General features: G+C 35.8%; 1 protein-coding gene across 3 annotated transcripts in view; it reads left to right on the top strand.

Moving 5' to 3' along the window:
* TTBK2 (tau tubulin kinase 2) overlaps positions 1-16,777 on the top strand; it is an 82,162-nt gene that overhangs the window by 42,629 nt on the left and 22,756 nt on the right. For all 3 annotated transcript variants that reach the window (XM_040067272.2, XM_040067270.2, XM_040067271.2), the window contains exons 7-13: positions 4,082-4,147; positions 4,706-4,798; positions 5,781-5,906; positions 8,780-8,937; positions 9,886-10,102; positions 11,506-11,717; positions 12,882-13,482. In XM_040067272.2, the coding sequence (XP_039923206.1) occupies positions 4,082-4,147; positions 4,706-4,798; positions 5,781-5,906; positions 8,780-8,937; positions 9,886-10,102; positions 11,506-11,717; positions 12,882-13,482 (1,473 nt within the window). The remainder of the gene's footprint in view (positions 1-4,081; positions 4,148-4,705; positions 4,799-5,780; positions 5,907-8,779; positions 8,938-9,885; positions 10,103-11,505; positions 11,718-12,881; positions 13,483-16,777) is intronic.

The following is a 16,777-nucleotide window of genomic DNA, read 5'->3' as shown; positions in this document are numbered from 1 at the left end:
ACTGCTGGCTTAGAGTTGGTGTTGCTCTTTATAGCACATGAAGTAAGGAGATAATTTTCATTTGTCACCACATGTCTGTTAGAACTCACAACAGCAGAAGTTAATTGTATTGTTAGTTGTTTACTCACCTTGTTACTCAGCTTCTGCTGGAACTAGGTAGCATAGGATCAGACAGCTGCAGTCAGCTTTTGGAAATCACATTTGTTTAGGTAGATCTGAGTCCAAGTAAAGTGTCACACCAACAACTAGTAGGGGAGGGGTTGATGAAGAGTTCTAAGTGCAAGTACTCAGTGTCTGATATGGGTTTTAAGAGCTGCAAGTGTGGGTTTGAAGAGCTGCATATGCAGTGAAAATCAATTGAGACCTATAATATTTTTTAATGGCAATTTTATTTCAACTGCTTGATCTTTCCTCACTCAAGTGATCCCTGAAATTTTCATTTGTTTTAAACTGATGATAACACGTGCTAGGCTTCAAAGTCTATATGTTCAAAAAGGGGAGGATTGGAATTGTTGAAGCTATGAAAAAAGGTTTCAAAGAATTGGAACTGTGTGTAGTTCCAATCATGGAAATATGTTTCTGGTGGAATTTGAACTAGGAAATTTTCTTTTTCAAGGGAAAAGACAAAAAAGAAGAATTCTCCCTTTTGCAAAGGAAAATAGGGGTAACACAGGCAGCGGGGTGGCTGCTTCTCTACCCATCCTCTATGACTTTTGAACCCTACTCTTGAGGCAGCACTGCTGGCTTCTCAGTGCAAAGCCTAGACACTTAGGAATACTCAGTCATGGCCTGATTGATTGGGAGCACCATGGTGTGTCTCAGATATAATTGTATATATGTGTCTCAGTATTGATTTATTTTTTCATGTTGACTTTCTAGTTTCCATGACTGCAGTAAAGTTAACTTTTTTGCTCTAACCTTTCCAATGTTGCCCAGAGCAATAAATCCAGAGCATTTATTTAGAGACACTGAAGTGAGCTAAGGAGAGTGATTTGCCTCTTCCACAGCCACTCCAAAAAAGCAACATTCATAGGTTTGTAAGCATAGTGCCTCCAGGAGTCTGGAAGCTGTGTGCTTGGTGAAAATAGTTCACTTTGCTAGGAATTGCTACTTTCCTGCATGAAGTTTATCTGAGACATTGCCAAGTGTGTCCAGGGCAGCAACACCTCCAAAGAAAACTGATGTTACATTAAAATGTACCTTTACAAGTAGAAAAAATTCATTGTAGTCTGGATCTGCTTAGTTCATCTGCATGTATCTTCAAAATATTTTTTTAACTTAAATTTAAAGGATTTAGTATTTTTCTTTTGCTACATGAGATGTTGTGAGTTGCACCAAGAGTTCTGAAACAGTTCAGAAGTTATGCAACTGCTCAGAAGTCTGTAAGTTCTGCTTTGAGTTGGGCAAACTTGATTTGACCTACAGAGCGTCACTTACATCAATAGATACATGGTAGAATTATTTTATTATTTTTGTGTGGTATTGTAATACTACTATTGAATAGTGACCAGCAACGTTACTAAAAGATATTTTATTGCATCTTGAAATATAAACAGAGTGACGTATGCTTTTACTTCAGATTGTAGAAACTATACTTTAGGGCAGAAACAGTGAAAGGCTTTAGATGTCCTTGCCGGAATAAAGAATTCAGAATTCACTTCATGATAAGCTCAGAGAAACAATATTCTTTTTTTTATTTGTTTGTTTTCTTTTCCATCCAGGTGTGTTACCCTGGTTTTTCTGAGCCTTTTGATTTTCTTAAATGGAGTCAGATCTTTTTAGTTATTGTACAATATTAAGAGCGGTTTTCTACCTTTCCCACAGATGTAACATAAACAAATCCTTTGTTTTTCATTCTCTGTCCTTTGTTTGCATATTTCTAACCTGAAAACAATTGTAACTGACAATAGGTCTGGCCACTGAGGCTGAGGGGTGGAAACCCCAAAAAGCCAATCTTCTGCTAGACCCACAAATGTATAAAAAGTAAAAAAATAAACAAAGGGGTCTTCTTCTTCTTCTCTCGGCTCTTTCAGCTGGGAGCTGGATCAGAAGAACCTCTGTGAAAATCTCTTGTCTGCGTGTGATTGCTTTGTGTGTCTCGGTGACACAGGTGATTCTCAGATAATTGAAATCATGTCAGGGCAAATAAGGATGGCTGTGACTTTAACATTCAAAAGCATTTGAATTGGTACACAATGAATTTCCTCATATGGGCATTTCTTCCCCAGGACAGAAGTGGAATAGGTCAGATTTTTAGTTTTTGTCAAGTGAATGGGATAATTTAACTTTCATATGACATTTCTTTATTTTTTCGTCTTGCTTTGTCCAGCAACCGAAGCATTTCTGTCCTAGTTATCAAGTAGAAATTGAAGTTCTGATGCTAGAAATGAAAGTGGCATTTCATCCTAGGTTTCATATTTTTCCATTAGTCTCAGAAGAACAGAAATATTTAGCTAAGTAAAACTGAATATAGTCCTTCCTTTTTAACATTCATGCCAGAGGCAAAAGACAGCAAACATTTGGTTTCATCCTCTGAAACTCTATGCTCTTGAGGTTTATGGAATTTGTATTTTCAACTGTTTTAAAGTTGAGCTCTCATTGCCCTCCTGAAAAAGTACTATTCATTAAACTACACATATTTTTCAAATTTATGTGTATTTTGATTGTCTTGGCAGTGATACTATATTACTCTTATTTGGATGATTTATCAACCTGCGGAACTACTGAGATTTAAGTGCTTTTTTTAAAAAAAATGTTTCTCCTGAAATTTAGCAGTTCCAAAGCATTTTGAGCTATTTTTCTAATTGCATGGTACTGTGAAATTTCTGCAACTACAGTATTATGTTTCATTTCAGGGTAATATTCAGTGTGGAATATGATATCCTTATAAAATTAAAGATAAGGCAGACAGACAGCTGAGTCTGTCCTGCCTGAACACAAAATGTGTTCTGAGCACCACTTAAACTGTATGATGACGTGCTAAGTCTAAGATCTATAGAATATCATCTGAGAACCTCTTTGTATTGAGAACATCTTATAAAATATTCTCTGCCTTAACTAACACTGGTTCTGCTCTCATTGTACTACTCTAGCAGATGTTGATTCTACGGCTGTTAAATCCTTTTTTAGAGATGTTGCTGCATAATCCTGCTGGATTCAATCATTAGATTTATTGACAGTAATGGCAGCTCCTGATTTATTTAAATGATACCTTTGTATAGCATCTGTTGGTGGATAAGAAAAAATTATACATATATATATACACACATACACACACACGTATATATATATATATATGTAGAGAGAGGTGAAAGTGTTTTATCTTAATAAGGTGTCAATTATGTGTTGTGGTTATCTTTGTGTGTATATCAAACCAGACTTTTCAATGTATTGTGCAAATTAAAAAAAAAAAATCTCAAGAATTGTCATGAGTCTTGGGCAAGCAGACAGACCACCAGTACCTCTCTAAATTCAGGTCAGAGGTGAGGTAGATAATTCAAGCTTCTTATGTTCATTGTTAGAGGAAACAAAAGGAATTATTGATTGGGAAGATAAGACTGCATAAAAGAAAGCAAATTTAATAGTCCTGTCAGTTTTATCTCTATATAATGATTAATTAAGGGAGTGGCATAGATTGGCTATTTCTCTTAGGGAAAGTAATATTATCACAGTTTGATTAAAAAAAAAAATCTACTAATTACAACTGTCATCAGTTATATAATTCTTTCTGTAATATTTTTATTTGAATAAAAGAAGGATGGGAAAATACATTCTCTGATTATAAAACATCAATTGACTTATGATCACAAGGTATGTAGAGTATCAGGGAAGAAATGCTAGTTTTAGAAACTGGAAAAGAAAGAAATATTTTAAATTGATGTCTCTAGTGCAGCCTTTGCTATTTATTGGTCAGACAATTACTGCCCACTTGAATTTCTACTGAGAACTTGTAGAGGCACAGTAAACGGAAATAAAATCTCAGACGAGATATGTTGTGGCTCTGTACTCACTTTGTAGATACCAAGTTAAGTAGTGAGAGGAATTATTTTTGACAATGAGAATCTCTTCTGTTCTCTGTCAGCCACGAGCTGTTGCTGGTTTTCGAGGAACGGTCCGATACGCATCAATCAACGCTCATAGGAACAGAGTGAGTATCGCAATCTGCACCAAAACCATCTCATGTAGCTGGAAGCAGTCAGTAATGCAGCTGCTATTCATTTCCTTTTTTGTATTCTTATCTGGGCATTTATTATGTAGAAATTAATAACTATAAATTTTGTGAAAGTATAATGTAATTTACAGCAGTTGAGGATAAAAATGTTATTATACAAATAATAGTGATTCTAATACTTATCTTTGGTGTTCAATTGTATTGCAATTTAGTAAGTTAAAAAAGTGAATATACTGAGTTTTATGAGGTACATAATGCCCACTGTGTTAACATCATACTCTAAAGAAATCTGAATAAACAATGCATGAAATATGCAATGCTATTTTAACACACTTCAACTTTTATTTTATTTCTCTCTGTCTTTTATGGAAATTTACTTGTATGTTTCTCCTTAAAATAGCCACTGGATTTAATTAACTTGTTTTGCAGCATAGGTTATATTAAATTTTATATAGTATTTTAAGTTTAGAGCAGTACCTAAACCAATTGTTTAGCTATTTGTCACATACTTTAGAATAATATTTCCTTTTACAGGAAATGGGTCGGCATGATGACCTCTGGTCTCTCTTCTACATGTTGGTGGAATTTGTGGTTGGGCAACTGCCTTGGAGAAAAATAAAAGATAAGGTAAAGATAGAGGTGAAAGCAAAGAGCATAAGGGAAGTTTACTTCTGGATTCCAGGGAAATGCTGTGATAATGATTCCTCTTAGAATCATAAATTAATTTTAACCATACATTTTCCAGTGGTTTCTAGTGTTAGTTCTTGTGGCTAGTGTCATGGTATAAAAAGCAATCAAATTTTACTAAGTGTTCTAGGAACAAAGGAGGTTATACTTCTAGATTGAAATTATTGTAAAGGGCAGAAGTAAGTGTATATTTGCTAGTTACTTCATTATTCTTGTTATCACTTGAGTACCTTATTTCACCTGTCACATGCATAAAATTTCTAATCTGTTTTGATTATTTGTGAAATAGGCATTTCTTATTTACTGGTGAATAAAAGTGGATTGGAAATTTGCAGAAGTGCCTTTAGTCACGTGTCATAGGTGAAGTATGCAAATAAGCAATATCTAATCAGCCTGTTATTACTTCCTGCAACTTCTTTTGAAATCTTACTGTAACCAACTTACTCTCTGATGTGGTTTATGTATTGGTAGATGACTGTGGTGCATAGGTAGCATCTCCTTTTTGGTTTTGATTTACACATCTTACGTGACTGAATATACACCAAAAAGTGACTGAACTTGACATGATGAAACAGAATGTTTAAATCTTTAAATATATATACTTTAATATATACAAATATTAGAAAGGGTTGGAGTGTTTAGTGGCAGCTCTTTGTATTAGTCATCATTCAAACACAACACAAACACAGTACAAAACTAAGTGGCTTTTCATAATGAATTTGAAGTTTGTACATTATTTTGCAAGTGTACTGAGGCCAAACCCAGAATCTCCTATCTTGCTATTTGGTGTAGAATGGCCTTTCTCAGTACCACTCAGGGTCATGTCAGTCTGGCTAGTAGTGTGTTAAATGGCTGTAGCAGAGAATGTGAGTACGTTGTAACAGAGGATGAAAGTGTGCCAATGTTTGTTGTATTACTCTAGGAGCAAGTGGGCTCCATTAAAGAAAGGTACGAACACAGACTTATGTTGAAACATCTTCCTCAAGAATTCAATGTCTTTCTGGATCACATTTCTAATTTGGATTACTTCACAAAGCCTGATTACCAGGTAAACACTTGTACTATTTTGTCTTTCTGTTTTATAAAAAAGAGAATTTTATGCTGTTTCATCTTCAATTTACTTTGATTTCATTGTGCAATCTTGGTAGTTATTATGGTTTGTTAACAAAGTTAATTTAATGACCATTTAGTGCCACAGAAACTCTGTGGTTCAAACACGTTATTTTTTTCCATTTGGGAAGTGCAAGGCTGTTAAATTTCTAAAAACAATTGACACCTGCTTTGCAGTCTGTATTCTGTTAGGATTGGGAGCTATCCTACTATCACACCTCTAGTGGGTGCTCAGTAAGTTAATCGATCAGGTTGTTCTCTCAGTGATTGTCATTCTGGCAGTTTTCCAAAGTCTGGAACTCAGCACCTGCAGCTAGAGCACAACGTGTGCTCATGGTGTGTTTTCAAATCTGAAGTACTGTGTACAGAGATCACAGAAGACCAGTCATTTTCTTTGTTTAAGAGAGTATTGCCTGCTGAGATGGGCAGCCTCTGTTCGGTGGTAAGGTGGTATGTGCTGGGAGGATATGCTGTAGAATGGGTCTTAACTCACTGAGCGTTGACTGATGATTAAACAATAAATAAAGATAGAACTTTTTTCCAGTTTGTGGAAAGCAGCAGAGGAATGCTCAGGAAAAGCAGGGATGCAGAGACTTGAGAGTTTTTTCAGTCTTGCACACTGTGAGAAGCTGTAGTGATCGAATTGCAGAGCATGACAAGCTGTCTGTGTGTGCCTTCCTTCTGGCTCCCAGAAATACGCATTCCTGTCAGCTTCCCACTGGCCGGACCTGTCTGCCTCTGTGCCTTTGTTCAACCCCCTAAATCAGTGAAATCAGAAATTACACCATTGGTGTTCAAGTGTAGTTGGTTCAACTGAATAAATAAATCTGACTAATTCTGGAATTGCAACTTTGATAAGAGCATCTCCTCTACCTTGCTTGGCAAGATTAATAAAGAATATATATATAAGGATTGAAATAAGAGCTGAAATCTCAAGGAATAACTGATTTGCTGTTAGTAAGTGGATTTCTCTAAATACACTGGTACATGATTCTGCACATTTGTGAAACAAATCAGTTTTTGTGAAAAAATTTGAATTTAAAAAAAACACAACTTATTACAAATACAAAAAATGTTCAGTATTCCTGGAAATTAAATATTTTTCCCCTCTTCTTCATTACAAATTTCCATGAAATTTATCCTATAGTTTACAACTAAGTGAGGAAAAAGTTTTCAATGTTTTGTGTGCTTGGTTATAAAGATGTATCAGGGTTTTTTTTCCTATGGTAAAAAGTACTATTGTAAAAATTTTGATGTTGCCTAGGAAAACCTTGATTATATAGTAGTAAATATGTTTTACATTACAGAACCTGAATGATAAAGGATATAGACAGTCATATTTTTGCAAATCCTTTTTTATGGTCTGTTTGCATCTAACACAGCACATGCACTCAGCAATTAACACAACACCAGGACAGAGTTTTTCCATTATAGAGACAGCCCAGTAATTTGCAGTCCAGTGGCTATTCATGGAACATGTGCAGTTGTGTAGCTGCAGCCTGAGCCTTACAACGCAGTCTTGCTCATGTGCTTTAGACCAGAGCAGGGTGGTTTTATTTAGAGCAGTGAGAATGCTCTTTTGAACCCTGGCCTCTTGTAACTTGTGTTTGCAGTGGTGTTGTTCCTACCTACTATAGTCTTTGTATTTATGGGTGGGCACTGAACAAGACTGTATGTATATCCCTGCTTCGAAGAGTTTACAGTTTAACAAGTTCATGACCTAGGCCAAGAAGCCACGTTTGATTTGACAATGTCAGATGTTTATTTTATTCAGATATTTGTGCATACATTGCTTTGGCCTCCTGATATCATTAAGCATTTGAGTTTGTATTTGCCTCATGGCAGAAATTAATGGAAAGATTTAAAGGAGAATGACCTTAAAATTATGTCAGAGACACTGCTTAATTAAACACAGTACATAAGGGACAGAGTCAACTATGGCTTTGTGCTCTTCAGTAGGGTTACAGAAGTTACTGGGACAGGTGGCACACAGGAGATTCTTGAGAGTAAAAATTAAATGGGTGAGACCGCTCTACACGAGAGAAACGATCCAAACTTCCCAGCTATTTTAAGTTGCCAAAGGGTATGCCAAAGGAGAGTGTGGAAAAATTTTCAGCATCCTGGATTGGAAAAAGCCCCAGATTTTTAGCTCCTAAGGAAAAAGAGCCCTTAAAAATGTTACAGAGTAAGAGAATGATATGAACACAGCCTTCCCATCAGTGACTAGAATGGGATTAAGTTTATTTCACAGAGAGAGGAAAATGATGCCATTTGTTTCTCTGTCATGGACACAAATTTTCTAAAGGCTTTTTCATAGCATGAGGTGAGGATTGAAAACTTAGACATTTTGTATAGTATAAATGTCAGCATTATGTGAAGTAAATATGTGTAATGACAGAAAGGTATGAGTGAGCAGATCAGTATCCTTTCCTACATCTCATTCATTTCCTTGGTTTCATGGTGTTACCAAATGTATTCTTTTCTCTTCCTCTGCTAGAGAGCCATTGTATGGTATTCTGCAGCAATGTAGTTATGCTTCTCTGTGTGTGTGTATTTCTGTCTTTTTGTAAAAGTCTATGGTGTATCTTGCCTTATGGCTGATAAAAACACAGATGTGTGTGGATTTCTTTTTTCTGTTTTAATGAAATGGAATTTTGTATGTCCTGACCTCAAAATCTTGAAAAATGAGAAGTGTTTCCTATAAAAACCTCATTTATTTAATGTTGTTGTCAGTATTACAGGAGGATATTTCTTAATTGCTTGGTCTCTTAGACAAAAATGAAGCTTATTAACTTTTTTCTGTATTTTCAGCTTCTCATGTCTGTGTTTGACAACAGCATGAAAACGTTTGGGGTTATTGAAAGCGACCCTTTTGACTGGGAGAAGAGTGGAACCGATGGCTCTCTCACAACAACAACAACTTCAACCACTCCTCAGTTGCACACTCGTCTTACGCCAGCTGCAATTGGGTATGCACGGTGTGGTCTCTTCAGTGGCAGCCACAGAGGGGCTTCCTACCAAAAGGAAATTATCTCCATAATTTAGGCTTTTTTTCTGCAGGATTTTGAATGCATAGAGGAAGGGAGGTTTGGGAGCATTTGAAGTATTTCCCTTTTTAGGGCTCCAGTTTATACTATCCTGAAAGATCAGCACTACAGTTCTAAAATTACAGCAATAAAAATAGTACTCCAGGAAATTGCCTGTAAATTTGCTCATCCATCCTTTACTAAATTGTATTTTGTGAAACTAAATAATGTGTCCTGAGTTTAAGTGCCTGAAAATTTAACTGCCTGGAAATAAACCCATTGTTTTCTGTAAGCTTGGAATAAAATTCTAGCTGTGATTTCCCCATAAGCTTGAAAAATGAATGGATCTTTATAAGAAGTTTGGAAATAGATTTTGTTTGTGTTTGAAATAATATTTAATATGTTATTTGAGACATTCTGTAGTGAAGTAAATTGGACAAGATGTGATGTTTAATAATATACATACTCATCTCAGGACTGAAGAATATTAGAGGTGTTTATGGATTCATGTAAGAAGTCTTTATGTGTGCCATTAATTTTTTAGAATACAAGAATACATATAGAAGTCAGGAGAGAAGTTGAACCTGGACATAATCTGTAACAAATTTTCTCAGAAGTCGCTTCAAAAGCATTCAAAAAACCAGCTTTTATGTGATAGGTTTTTTGATTTACATATTTTGTTATGTACCTAAATTAAATAAGTTGTGAAAGCCCGGAAGTAGGGGGTTTTATAGTAAATAATTTCCAAGATTTAGTTTTCTGCAGAAACATGATTTTCTTTGTATGTTTTCGTTCGTTTCTTTCTTTTAAAATAGAAAATAAATTCTGTAAACACATGAGAGTATCATTTTTTTTTACTTTTCTGATTTGGTTTTTAACCTACTTTTGTAGAATTGCCAATGCCACTCCTATCCCAGGAGATTTGCTGCGGGAAAATACAGATGAAGTATTCCCTGATGAACAGCTCAGTGATGGAGAGAATGTTATTCCTGTTGGTGTATCACCTGAGAAACTACCTGGATCCCCTGGACATCAGCGTCCTCAGGAAAAAGATGTTTGGGAAGAAATGGATGCAAATAGAAACAAAATAAAACTGGGGATCTGTAAGGTACTTTCAAATATGCATTGTGAAGACCATCTTTGAACAGTTTCTTGTCCTTGTAGTGCACACAATATATAATTAATAAGGCAGTTGTACTGGTACTGATTAACCAGAATGATCTAAGGAAATGATTTATGGTAGAGATAACACATTTTATATACTGAAAAAAGCAGACAGGCTTTTGGGCCTTATGTTACTTTATCAGGTCTTTATGATTAATAGCTTGCTGATGATATGAGACACTTTGTAGTTCACTCATGTTTGTTTTCTTCAGACATGGTCTTCATTCTTGCTCATTGAATGAAATCACAGCAATTTTCCTGCATCTTGCTTGTGTAGAAGCTAAATACTAAATGTACAGAAGATTTTAATGTTCTTCAATTGACAAATCATCAGCATGATTGGCAGTATCCATTTAATTCACTTGGTGGTTTTGTCTCCATAAGATCAGATACCTTTGTACTGATTCAGAGATTCATTGGCTGGTCTTTAGAAGGGAATTTATTTTCAAAAGTGGTCTCTGAGAATTGGTTCCTGTCTTCCTTACTCACCATCACAATATTTCATACTTGGATAGATGTAGCCTGTTTCTTGATACAAAAGTGTTTTTAACATGAAAACAGATCTGGTACTAAAATGTTCTTTTTTTAGGAGGGCTGTCTATTTTTGAAGCTGTTACTCATTATTTTCTAGGAAAAAAAAAGTATTGTGGGAAAGATCAAGACATGGTGCCTGTTTTGAAATGTGCTTATTTGTTTGTTGGTCTGTTGTTTTTAATCAAAGAGAGAGAAAGGAGATTGTTCTGGTTCAAACTAAAGTACTTTCTGTTACACCTGTAGAAACTCAGGATGGTCATGATTTCCCAGCTCTAAATAATTTTTAGTTATTATTCTAAATCATGTTCAGTCATTATTAAGATAGAATGCAGTTGGGTTAAAACATAGCTTAAAGTCACAGAAATATTCAGTAGATTTAGTTAATACCAGCATTGTATGCTCCAGAGAATCAAAAAGACAGCCTGGAAGCTAACTTATCTTTAACAAGAGCATTTGACTGTAAAGAAAACCAAAGATTCTACCAAGTGCAAAGTTTCAGACTATTTTTAAAGAAAATTTCAGATATGGTTGTGAAATATCAAGAGTAAATGAAGCTAAATTACTGGGTCTTTGATACTCCTGTTCTCAGACTTACCCAGAACCAGTATATTGCCAATATTTTGTCTGCTGTAGGTGTGTGCTGAAGAGCATATCTAAACTACCTTAACTATGGCATGAACTTAAGGACCATTCCAAATACAAATTGGCTTTTCCCATTCTAAAAACTTGGAGGCTCTTTACCATGTAGTACCTTGTCTTCCTCTTGTTTTGCCACTCCTAGTGAGTTACGTTTTTACTTTACATTTTGCACAGGCTGCCACAGAGGAAGAAAACAGCCATGGACCAGGGAATGGAATGCTTAATGCCCCGAGTCTTGGTTCTCCAATTCGAGTTCGCTCAGAGACCACCCAGTTAGACAGAGATGTTCCACTGGTGCGAAAGTTACGTTCCATTCACAGCTTTGAACTGGAGAAGCGTATGACGTTGGAGTCTAAGCCCGACACTGATAAGTTTCTTGAGACCTGGTAAAGAAATTATGTTTTCCTTTTGGTAGGATCTTTTAAGGATAGGTGATTAAGATACTGTTATCTTTGTTGTGTGAAGAGCAGGAATGGAGCTGTTGAGTATGCTTATGCGAGTTACAGCAAAGTATTTTTTGTAATATTGTTCAATTAATGGATTTCACTACTTGGCAGCTACTTTAGAAAATTATTATTGCTAGAATACCATTGAAGTCAGACTTCCACACCTGTGAATTCTGTATTTCAAGACCTAGTGGTTGTAACCCTGGTATTTATTAACTTTTTCTTCAGTGGCATACTTTTGACAGTCATCACAATTTATCCTGAATAAGAAGATTGGTATCAGGTGCTCAATAGAGGTGACTTGAGATTAGGCTATATGGTATGAGAAGGGAGTTTTACAGGAAGTGGAGTGGAGAAGTTAGAAATCTACTTGCAGCTGGCTTAGTTATGCCCGAAGGTGTTGTACTAACATAAAAAAAATCTTGGTGGAAGACAGAGAACTTAAAATGGAATTTTAAGGTAAAGGAGACAGATGTATGAAAATGGATTCAGTTTGCCTCTTGTGTAGAAAGAATAAGTGGGGAGGGACACAGTGAAATCTGACTGAAAGGCAGAGGCTGTGGGGACAATAGAAGAGAGCTGGGGTGATGACAGTGGCAAAATCCTTCTACATACTTGATAGGAATGGAGCTAGGAATTTGAATTTGTTTGATGAAGCAAATTATGCAAAGCGTAAGTAAGGAATCAGTCGAAGCAATAAATAAAATTCTTCTTGAAAGCATAATATAACTGCTACAGGAGACATCTGTTTCTTCTGTTCCTCTCTGAGTGTTTGCTTTGTAACAAATTAAGTACAGTGGACATCTATGGTAACCTCACTGCTGAGTTTTTTTCTCTCACAATTTTCCCTTCTGGTAATTATATTTACAATACAACATTATACATTACAACTAAAATTAAAAATGTGTAGATTTCTAAGACTATCCATCCATTTTACTTGACATCATACTTATTTGTCTCAAATTGTGGATCTTGTAGGTTGTTCTAGAATATGACAACAAATTTTTATATAAATCTATTTTCTTCTTCTGAAAACACTTAAATGTAATTTACATTATTTAATTAATTCTTAACTAATTCAGATATTAACTTCTTTTCTCTAAGTTTGGAGAAGAAGCAGAAAGACTTGAAAATGGCAGAGACTCCTGTTGCTGCTGTTCCTCCTCTTTCTCAGAAAACATCTGTTCCTGCTCCTGTGACTGCCCGCCGGGACCATGTTTGGCACTATGATGAAGAGTATCTTCCAGATGCTTCAAAACCCCTGTCAGCTAATTCTCCTGACCATGCTGATGGTGTTATGAGCAATGGATTTGTAGCTGTTAACCTAAGCTCCTGCAGGCAGGAGGTTGATTCTAAGGAATGGGTCATAATAGATAAGGAACGGGACTTGCAGGACTTCAGGACAAATGAGGCTTTGGGGCACAAAATGACTGGAAGTCCCTCAGATGAAGAGCCAGAGGTATTACAAGTTCTAGAGGAGTCCCCTCCAGAAGAGCAGTCCAGAGAGGGTGGTTGGGCAAGAAACAATGTCCATGCCAAGAACCAAACTTCAGGGGGGGAGTTTGTTCTAGACATGGAATGTCATCCTGCTGCATCTGAACAGCTTACAGATAAATTGGAACTTCTGTCTGGAGCTGCAGGACAGCTTCTTGCGGCCACCCCTACAAGTCCTATGGAAGCTCAAGCAGAAGGAGCACTCACTCCGGTAAGAAAACCTCTTCTTTATTCAGAATTGTAAGAGGAAAGGGTAAATGTGGTGACTAACATACAGCAGTGTAGCAGAAATTCCTAGTTCCAGCAGGTATGGGACTTAATTCTTGAATTTCCATATTCTGTTACACAGCTGTTTACAGTCACCAATGGAAGAGCTAATCGTTCTGCAGGTGTGATCCACAAATCCACATTTAACAAACAGTTAGCTATCTATATATCTGTCTGAAGAAGCTCCTTGTGCAGTGATTCCTAATCAGTGAGAGATGCATGCAGACACATATCTATTATATTTGCAGTACATAAATATAAAATTTCAGTTGAATATGTAAAATCCTGTGCAACACAGTTTCATGTGTTCCAGGAAAAATCTAAGTGGCTGAAATTAAAGAAACATTTACATGATCTCACATCTCTCTATGATTCCTGCGGTGTTTCCTTCTGGAATTCACTTTGTTTCTTCCTGTTCCTTCAGAAATTTCTAAAGGTCCTTACACAAACAACTTGTTGCCTTTTATAAAGTGTCGATGCTTTTCACTTCTAAAATACTTTTGCAACTCCTACTTTACTCCTGTATTTTTCACTAAGACAGATTGCTTTGCTTCCATTGCATAGTCTTGTTTTTATCTTTTTCCATCTTTTCTGAAGAATTCTCAGTTGCACAGTTTTTGAACATTTACTTTTTTCTCCTGTCACTGCTTTTAAACAGATTTCTTTGCCTTTACTAAAGGAGTGAGTGAGATTAATGGTAAAGTGATTGGGAATCACCTCATAGTTTTATTTCTCCCCTTTTTTAAATAGATATTGTGTCATCTATGATCTAAAGGTCAATTCTTTCAAGTTCCCTTGAGCCAAGAAACCTGGCTATAGTTTTTCTTCATGTATCACCACTTTTTGTGAAAGTTACTGCCAGCTCATTAGAAAAAGAAACTTGTGACCAACCACTTATTTATTATAAGGTGTGGAATATCCTTTATAGTGAAAATGAACTGCTCAATGTAATTAACTACAGCAGCACAGTAAAATTTCAACTACACCTAGGTTCTAATGGAAAAGACAAGATCATATCTTCCATGCACAATTATATTAAGACATCATACTTTAAATTATGTAGTTTATAGAAGATTTGGTTTGTATGATAGAAAATACAGAACTGTGTTAAACAACAGATTTTTGAGATTTGGTTTGAAATAATAGTTGCGTGAATGAGTTTTTGATGGGTTAGAAACCTTTAAAATTTAAAATAATTTTTTACCTTTAAAGTTGTTTGTTTTTTGTATTTTAAGGTCAGTTTTAGTAAAACAGACAAGAAAGAGCAGCACATGATCCTGTACTAATACTAATTATTTTTTTTGTTTCAAAAGCCATTAAAAACAGCTTGTAATTTTACATGCAAATGCATTATGCACTTTATACAAATGCGTCTCTTTTGGGGGAAATAGGTCTTTTACTTAAAACTAAAATTAGAGGTGATACAAATATTATACATATTGTACTACAGTGCAAAGAATGGACAATATCTTTGCCTGAAAAAGAAGAAGCTTCAGAACATGGGAGCAGAAACGGTTGCAAACAAAATTAAATATTATAAAATGCATTGGAATAAATGCTGGCTGAAATAGAAACTCAAATGAAATTATATTTTCCTTTGGCTTTGCAAGGAGATAAGTAGTATTTGTCATTACCTCAGAAAAGGGGAAAATTAATATGGTTTCTTTTATGCTGGAAGGGCAAGTAGTGTTGTGAGTGCAAGATGAATGGCAGAAAGGAATTTGGTGTTTCAAAGGTGAATGATGTACAGTAGAAAATATAAACTGATCTGGGAATAAAGAAAATAGAAATTACTTGGCCAGTTTAGGTGCTGGGAACAGAGTGCCTATACAGTGTGTCTGCTCCAACTGGGATGGCAATTTGTGGTAGTCTTCCATCTACTTCACTAGCCCTTGAAAGCCACACAAAGCCCATGTGACTGAGATACGCAAAGCAATCACACGGAGTCAAGAGATTTTCGCAGGGCAGAGAGTTCCTCCGAGCCAGCTCAAGGCTGAGCCAAGGCAGAGAACAAGACGGAGAGCCCCCTGCCTGTTTATTTCTTACTTTTTATACATTTGTGGGTCTGGCTGTGGATTGGCTTTGGAGTTATCACCTCCCAGCCGAATGGCCAGACCAACTGTCAGTTACAATTGTTTTCAGGTTAGAAATACGCAAACAAAGGACAGAGAATGAAAAACAAAGGATTTGTTTACGTTACATGTGTGAGAAAAAGTGAAAACTGCTCCTAATATTGTACAGTAGCTAAAAAGTCTGACTCCATTTTATGAACAATCACAAGGCTTTAAAAAACTCAGAAAAACCAGGGTGACAAGCCCAAGATGCTATTTCAGGGTGAGTTTTGCTTTGTCCTTCATTGACGTAGTCCACTTTATAAAGGATACTTAAACATTCCCTATGATGGGTACTAGAACCTAGTTCTTATTGGTGAGTGTTCTTGGCACTTCACTGGGAGCAGATGTTATTCTCTCTGTTTGAAAGCCCTGGTGAAGTTAGGGAGCTGTTTGGTAGAGTCCTTTTCTTTCTTCTTTAGAGTACTTACCCTGAAACTGCTTTTTCAATATCAACCTTGGTTGTGCATCAGATGTTCTTGTTCTTTAGTAATTTATTCTACCTAACACCTTCCTGACAATAAAAATAATAGGCAAAGGTCATATTTTACTTTTCTGCTGATTTAATTATATTGCACTAGTTACTAAGAGCAGGCTTGGATCCAAGAATATTAATTTTAGGACTATAAATCAAATGTGTGTTACTGAAAGGGGTTAAAAATAGAAGTTGAAATTATAGTAGTATGGAAGCTTAATATAATTAATATAATTACTGAAATAGTTCACTCATTTCAAACAGCTTGAAACTCTAGGACATGCCAGCATTCATGACCATCATGCTTGTGAATATACCCCCCGTATGGATTTCTACTGAGCTGCTTCACTGTTACTTAGAAGAAAGTACAGTTTTGCTTTTGGGGCTTATTCTGATAGGTTTGCTAAATATGCAAGCAATTACTTCAGTGGTGAATGAATAAAATAATTTTCCTATTTGAAGTATTTTTTTTTAATATTTTCTTTTTACTTTGATGACTATTCTTTGTTCTTTATTTCTTTCAGGGCTGTATAACTCACTATTTTAGTACGTAGTAGCATGGATGTTTTTGTATGAGAAACTAATATTTCATACACTCACCCAAAACTTTATTTTCTCCTGAAGGAAAGAAATTTTTGGTCTACAGTCCTTTC

This window comes from Hirundo rustica, chromosome 6, assembly GCF_015227805.2.
Source record: "Hirundo rustica isolate bHirRus1 chromosome 6, bHirRus1.pri.v3, whole genome shotgun sequence".
NCBI lineage: Eukaryota > Metazoa > Chordata > Aves > Passeriformes > Hirundinidae > Hirundo > Hirundo rustica.
This window is presented reverse-complemented; position numbering and strand designations above follow the sequence as displayed.